Source organism: Leucoraja erinacea, chromosome 9 (genome assembly GCF_028641065.1).
Source record: "Leucoraja erinacea ecotype New England chromosome 9, Leri_hhj_1, whole genome shotgun sequence".
Lineage (NCBI taxonomy): Eukaryota > Metazoa > Chordata > Chondrichthyes > Rajiformes > Rajidae > Leucoraja > Leucoraja erinaceus.
The window spans coordinates 16196854-16204899 of record NC_073385.1 but is presented as its reverse complement, the minus strand read 5'-3'; the positions used below and the strand labels follow the sequence as shown (position 1 = coordinate 16204899).

The 8046-nt window shown below is 39.8% G+C and overlaps 1 protein-coding gene across 2 annotated transcripts in view; it reads left to right on the top strand.

Annotated features, from left to right (window-relative positions):
• The window catches only part of ston2 (stonin 2), an 88817-nt gene extending 81132 nt beyond the window's left edge, over positions 1–7685 (top strand). For both annotated transcript variants that reach the window (XM_055640196.1, XM_055640198.1), the window contains 2 exons: positions 5664–5866; positions 6470–7685. In XM_055640196.1, the coding sequence (XP_055496171.1) occupies positions 5664–5866; positions 6470–6553 (287 nt within the window). In that variant the 3' untranslated portion in view covers positions 6554–7685. The remainder of the gene's footprint in view (positions 1–5663; positions 5867–6469) is intronic.
• Positions 7686–8046: the final 361 nt, after the last annotated feature.

The window sequence follows — 8046 nt, the reverse complement described above, 5'->3', positions numbered from 1 at the left end:
CTACTTTGCCAAAATACATGTTAAGCATTTGTATTGTAGGGTTTTAGGCAAAGCCAGCAGAAAACAACAAATGATCAACTGCTCATTTCACTTTCTTCTGCCAGGTTCAAAGAAAGATTTAATATTCCATTATCAATTTTCAAGCATGCACTGAGAGAAGCCATTGTAAAGAAAGCACACAGTCAAGTTCATTTTGAGCACTATTAAGATTTGAGCAGATTGGCTGACACTTCAGTGCAGTACTGAGCGTGTTGCCTTTTGGATGAGTTGTTAAACTAGATGACTGCAGTAAAGTGCGGAAACAAAATTGAAAAAGCTGAAAATATCCAGCACCTCAGCGCAGAGAAAATCAAGTTAATATTTCAGCTCGGTGACATTTTGAAAGTGATATTTTATTGCTGCAGAATCATCTGCTGTCGTGGCTGTAGATAACAAATTCCATTACATTAGGTGAGGTAAAGAAGGTCTTTCTGTTGTCCCTGCTGATAATAATTTGTAAACCTGCATCACAAAACTATTGCTGCTTATCTTATTTGTAGCACTTTTCTATGTCCAATTTCAACACTATTTTTACCTACAGGGTGGCAATGATTGCTTTCAAAAAGCACTTTAAACCCTCCTTAAGACCTGAAAGGTCCAGGCTTAAGTGCATGTTATTTATTTCTTAATAGAAAATGTAAATATATATGCAGTATAGTACTTAACTACTACGTTTTTGTTATAATTTCTTTGGACCTAATTATTTATTTACATCAGCTACAGCAATTCCATTTTGTTGCACTAACTTGGATTTAAGTACAACTTTATATCATATTTGGTTCCATTAAGCAGTCTGATGAGTTAAAAGCATCCCATCAGTTCTTTTTAAACAATTTCTGTCAAAAGCTAATTTAATTCCATTACTCTTCTATCCTGAAAGCATTACTGCTCCTACACCGAACAAATCAATGAATGAAAATAATCATGTCTGCACTTTTCAGATCTGGGTCAGTACCTCATTATAACACTGAATCATCAAGGGAATTTTGTTTATGAGCAGCTTACTAAGCAGCTATGTCAAAAATCTGCAAATGATTGAAACTACATGTCCAGGCTTCGTCCTATTATTCACACTGCAGTGTTGCTGGGCAAAGGCAATTATATACTGTTCTATTCAATTGAATTCTGTCTTCTATTATGAAAAAACATTCCAACCGCTGATAATAAGAGATATGAAAAGAAGAAGCAATGAAAATTGATTTGACATAAACCAAATGTTGTCACCCTGCTATAGGAAAGATGCCAATATAAGATGGAAAGTGTGCAGAGATGATTTACAAGAATGTTGCCAAAACTCGAGGGACTGAGCTATAGGGAGAGGTTGGGCAGGCTAAGACTTATTTCCTTGGCGAGCAGGATGTTGAGGGATGATCTTATAGAGGTGTATAAAATCAAGAGTGGAATAGATAGGGTGAATGCACGGAATTAATGTGCGCAGTGTTTCCCGGGGTAAGGGACTCATAAAACTAGAGGGCATTTCTGTATCCTGCTGCATACTTTGACAACATATTATGCCAAATTATCCCAACACTGATCCCTGCAAAACACCACTACTCACAGAGTATTGTGGAGCCGTATGGGATCCTTTCAACAACAACAACAAGATCATCCTGGAGAAAGTACAATGCCGAGCAGCCTGCTTTGTATGTAATGACATACAATCGCAAATCAAGCATGAATAATATGCTGACTTCTCTCGGATGGGACGCCCTAGAGCTCCGCAGAATCAGGCTAAGACATTGCAATTTACAAGGAGATTCGCAAGATCAAGCCATCAAATCTCCCGTCATCCCAGAGCACCAACTGCCGTGAAACAAGACAAAATAACGGTCCCTACATCATCAACTCGCTAAATTTCAATAAACTTTGCTACCAATGTTCCCTTTAACCAAGGACGATAAGGGAATGGAATAGGTTGTCACCCTACACACGTGCTGCTCCCAATGTTAAGTCATTTAAAAAGGGGATTGAGCAACTAGATCTCCTCAACTTGGTCAAAAAGGCCCACTTCAAAATGTAATCACTAGTCTACTCACTCCAACCTGCGCAAGATAACCACTTATGAGGTGTTTGTGCAGTAATCAACCAGAACCAGACCTCCTGATCAGAGAAACAGCCCTCCTCCACAACCTCAGTCTGAAGAAGGGTCTCGACCCGAAAAGTCCTTCTCTCCATAGATGCTGCCTCACACGCTGAGTTTCTCCAGCATTTTTGTCTTCGTCCACGACCTTCTGTCTTGTATGGCCAAAATAATTTTGAATCAAATCCACTGTCACCATGGATTCAATTTGTTTTAATCTTCTGGAACTAGCTAACATGACAGATCTTGGCAAATGCTTTATTAAATTCCAATAGATAACATCCACTGCCCTAGCCTCCGCAATTATTTTTACACCTGCTCAAACTCAATCCAGTAAGGCGAGACGTCCCCCACACAAAGTCAAGCCAACTGTCCCTAATAAGACCATGCTTTTTCAGTGCGAGTAAATCCTGTCCCTAGGAATCCTCTCCAATTGTTTCCCTATCACTGATGCAAAGTTCACTGGTTTATTATTCGCAGGATTATCCCTGGCGCCCTTTGTCAACAAAGAAGCAACAGGCGTAAATTGACTTTGTTTGCTGTGCCGTAGATTGCTTGCTGTGTAAACAGCATATGCCATCCCATTTGCAACTGGGGCCAGCACAGTGACGCAGCTGGTAGAGCTGCTGCCTCAGTTCCAGAGACTGGGTTCAATACTGACCTCGGGAGCTGTCTGTGAAGTTTGCACATTCTCCCTGTGACTGCGTGGGTTTCCTCGGGTGCCCCGGATTCCTCCCACATCCCAAAGATGTACGGGTTTGTAAATAAATATTTTACTAACAACTATTATGCAAAAATAAATGTTAACATCTGAACTTATTCGTCAGTCTTCAGAAGGTTGTTGTAAAGTATAATCAGAAAATGATAGAAGTGCTCAGCAACAGGTGTCTTGTTCCTTCCATTTTCCTGAAATCTGGTGTTCTTGGCTGGCTGAAAAGTTGTTCTACAGAGAAAATTAGACATTGAACTGATACTGCACAGTGTCAACAGAAGTGGTGGAAGAATGTGACGGAGCGAAATTCCTGAAGTTTTTTGGAAACGTTGCACAAACGAACCACGTGTAATTTTGGGAGATGCTCATGAGGCATAAACGTAATTGCACAGTATTCCATCAAAGCTGGAATTGTTAAAGTGGTTGTTCTCCAAGGGAACCATTGCTGGAAATAGCAGGATGTCCTGCTGTGAGATGAACAGTTCTAGGATGCACAAGGGAATGTGAGCCCTCATTTGCCTTGTGCTCAAACCAACATCGTGGCAGAAGGGGAGAGGATCAGAACGATTGAGTTCTGTTCTACCTCACAAAGAAGTACCAGACTTTACCTGATAAATACTGAGTGCAGAGTGGAATCTATTACTCACTTCTGAGGACGACACTCCAATAATGCTCAAGATAACCTAAATCCCTTTAAAGTGTACTTGTGTAAACCAATTTCCTTTGGTCTCTTCTTCCTGTCAAGACCTATGTTTTGTTGTCCCTTATTCATACTCTGGTGTTGTCGTAGTTGATTCTATATTTGTGTTTCATGCTGATTGAAGTACTTTTCCAGGTAATAGATAAGAGCACAATGCAGTTACATAATTCCTTTCTCAAAGTCCCAAAGGCAAGGCATAATTCTGACATTTTGTACTTGATGGCCAAGAGGAGAAGGAGAAAGTACCTTTTTTTTTGTTGAGGTAAAGTGACGTAATCTAACCTAATATCAGCAATTTCTAACTGTCAATTAGCTAGAGTTGAAATTTAATTGTCTTTAAAATAATTTTCTAATAGACACTGTTTGTACTACACATAAACACACCCAACATTCAGTCAACATGTATTTTTGTGCTGTTTGTTCTCATAAATACCCACACTAGTTCTATAGACCTGCAGCCTCCTTTTGTTCATTCCTCTAATCACTCATGTTGACGTTCTTTTGTGTCTGAACCACCAATCCTGGAAGGGAAGTCCCATCTCACTGCCGTGTACAGGAGTTTCTTCTCTCTGATAGAAACATAGGTGCAGGAGTAGGCCCTTCAAGCCAAAACTGCCATTCAGTATGATCATGGCTAATCATCTAAAATCAGTACCCTGTTCCTGCTATTTCCCCCCAATCCCTTGATTCCTTTAGTCCTAAGAGCTAGATGTAATTCTCTCTTGAAAACATCCAGTGAATTGGCCTCCACTGCCTTCTGTGGCAGAGAATTCCACAGATTCACTACTACCTGGGCGAATAAGTTTTTCCTTGTCTCAGTTCTAAATGGCCAACCCCTTATTCATAAACTGTGAACCCTGGTTCTGGACTTCCCCAACATCGGGAACATTTTTCCTGCATCTAGCCTGTCCAATCCTTTAAGAATTCTATATTTTTTATATGTTTCTATAAAAAATCCCATCTTCTGCACTCCATCTTTTATCTATGACTCCTTGTATTTTTCAATCCCCAATTACTTTAGACTTGATATCCGCACCAACCAGCGATCACCCTGTACATTAACACTATCCTATACAATGGGCAATTTGCAATGTTTACCGAAGCCAATTAACATACAAACCTGAGCGCCTTTGGATTATGCGAGGAAACCAGAATGCTCGGAGAAAACACACGCGGTCAGAGAGAATGTACAAACTCCGTACATACAGCACCCATAGTCAGGATCGAACCCGGGACTCTGGCGCTGTAAAGCAGCAACTCTACTGCTGCGCCACACTGCCACCCTTAAACTGGTCATCTAGTTCTTTATGTCGTCTAAGTGCCCAACCTCCTTCCTACAGTTGGATCCCAAAATTCCACTTGGCATGTTAACCAAAGTCTAACCAAGATTTTATTTTGGCCAGTCATTGCCTTTAGGCTACTTAATGTTTTACCAGCTTGAAAGAAAATGGGGAATATCATTAACAATCTGATAATCTTTGAAGTTGATCAAGTTTGCAGCAGGTGACATTGTTTTATTGTGTGAATCTCCCAAGGAAGTACAGAGAAGGTTCACCAGACTGATTCGTGGGATGTCAGTACTTTCATATGAAGTAGACTGGATAGACCTTATAGAAACGTACAAAATTCTTAAGGGGTTGGACAGGTTAGATGCAGGAAGATTGTTCCCGATGTTGGGGAAGCCTAGAACAAGGGGTCACAGTTTAAGGATAAGGGAGAAATCTTTTAGGACCGAGATGAGAAAAACATTTTTCATGCAGAGAGTGGTGAATCTATGGAATTCTGTGCCACAGAAGGTAATTGAGGCCAGTTCATTGGCTATATTTAAGAGGGAGTTAGGCGTGGCCCTTGTGGCTAAAGGGATCAGGGGATTTGGAGCGAAGGCAGGTACAGGATACTGAGTTGGATGATCAGCCATGATCATATTGAATGGCGGTGCAGGCTCGAAGGGCCGAATGGCCTACTCCTGCACCTATTTTCTATGTCTCTGCGTAAGGGTGAATAACTTGCTTTTCATTCAATAATCAGATCTTAAAATGTCATTCTATAAATATGAATAATTAATGTTCCAACAAAAAAAATGCTTTGAAGTTTATGGTGCTCATTATGCTTATTAAATCTTGTTTCTCCAGCTTCAGGGCATCCACATTCGTTTTACTGCCACCTTGAGCTGGGGTCTGATCGGGAAGTGCCTGCTAGTTTTGTCCACTATGTGGACGTGGAGTTTGATATGCCTAGTAGTTCGGCATCGAAAGCAGCAATTAGGTCGATCTCAGTGGCCAACAAGACGATTGTGAGAAAGTGGGTTGTTTACAAAGCTCACTACAATTATCAGGTAAACTCACAAATTATAATCACCATCTGGCACATTAACATCTCATTCATTTTTCCTTGAACAGTCAGTACTTTGTGCAGAAGCACTGATATGTTTTGAAAGTTTCAGCTTTCACCTTCACACATGCAACTCTATTCCCTGTGTTTTGTCTTTCTTTATGAATTTTGAGCACCATTCCAGCTATCAGATCAAACTACTAAGAAAATACAAAGGAATGAGTGCGACTCATCTCTCAATAAGACGCAGCTTTTTTTATCTCTTCTCAGAATGTGACTGATATTTATTGCACAGTCCTTGGTGTCATGTTTAATATAAATGAATGTCTCAATGGCTTCTTCAGAGACATTTTAAAGGGAAATCATTTTGGAAAATGTCAAATTGCAGCCTTACACATTTTAGCACTAATATTGCATCTTTTGAAAGCAGTGGTGAAATAATAGGACTATTTATTGATTCACAAATGCACCAGATATTTGAGGATAAAGTTGCAGCTTGATTTGACAATTACAAATGCTAAAAAAATAAAATTTGTGTTATGTGATTTTATTCTGGATAACTTTTAAAAGTTGTGTTTGCAGTGATGGTTTTTTAAATTTTACACAGGTGGAAATGGAACAGAAAACGGTTCGAGCTCCAAGTGGGGATAGCATGGAAACTGATCATCCGAATGAGTGTGCTCAGCAGTGAAGCCAGACACAGTAAAGGACTGGGCTATTCCAATATCACTTCAGCGTGCCTATGTTGCAAATAGCACCTTGCTGCCATTGTGCTAATTTTGACATTTCAATTCCTGAAGCGACCAAAAGACAAGGAGTTTTAGAAAAAGACTACTAAATTCATGAATAGAATCGGCTGAAATGTATAGACAATGACTTTGAGGACCCTGACTACTGATTGAAAGGTGGATTTAATCCTTTGTATGGAATAGATGTAAAGTGCTGAATATTCTCATCAAACACCACATAATCAATCTCTGTTTCTCTCTTGGATGCACTGAGGACTTGAACAAGGAGTGAACATGGAAGGGTCTAGGTCCCAATGTTATGTAACTTTTTGGCGTGCTGTTGCTTTTTACTTTTCCCCTTCTATAAACACAGAAAGAAACCACCTCTTTGCTCTAAGCAGCAGATCTCCCTCTCCCGCCTTTCCTTTTGCGCTTGTGAATCTGAAGTTGCCATTTTGTAATACTAGTCATTTTCTCAACAGGTCTAGAATGAAAAAAGTAAATGTAAAGGTACCTTGTTTCATTTATTTTTTTTAATCTGCTGACATTGTGGTTTTGAACTTACAGATCACAGAAATGTTTTTTTATAAAAATATTGTAGTTGGATGAATGAAATGTGCATCAAACTTTGAAAAAAAAATTAATTCTAGTGACAAGCACAGTTAATAGGATGTTACCTTATTGCTCATTCACTCCTTGGTCTCTTTAACTCTTTGACTACTTAATGGATAGATCTGTTATCTGAAGTTCTGAGCCTTGGTGTGTGGCAATGAATATTTATCTTGCCAATGATGCCAAGAAAGGAAGTTGGGAAAATTTCAAGCCTGAGGTTAGTGCTGAATTTATAAATGAGGAGCTGCAGATGTTGGTTTACAAAAAAAGGCACAGTGCTGGAGTAACTCGGTGTCAGGCAGCATCTCTGGAGAAAATAGATAGGTGACGTTTCGGGTCAGGACACTTGTGAAAGAATGGTCCAGACCCGAAACGTCACCTATCTATGCTGCCTGACCTGCTTAGTTACTCCAGCATTGTGTGTCCTGAGTATTGAATTTGCTGTTATTACCCAAGGTAGTAAACCAAAACCTATCAAAGGACTCAGCACAATTGTACCAGTGTCTTTAATATAATTGTCCTTAGAACAAAGAACAGTGCAGCACAGGAATTAGTCCCCTTGTCCCACAATGTCCATGCCAAACATCATGCCAAGATAAACAAATCTCTTCTACTTGCATGTAATCCATATCTGTCTATTCCCTGTATATACATATGCCTATCCAAAAGCCCCTTAAATGCCAGTATCGTATCTGCCTCCACCACCACCCATGACATCGCGTTCCAGTCATCCACCAATCTCTGTGTAAAAATAAAACCTTCCCCCTCACATCACCTTCTTAGTGCATTTAGGTTAATGAAAATGAAAAAAAACCCTACAGCAAAGAGAGACACAACAAAGAAA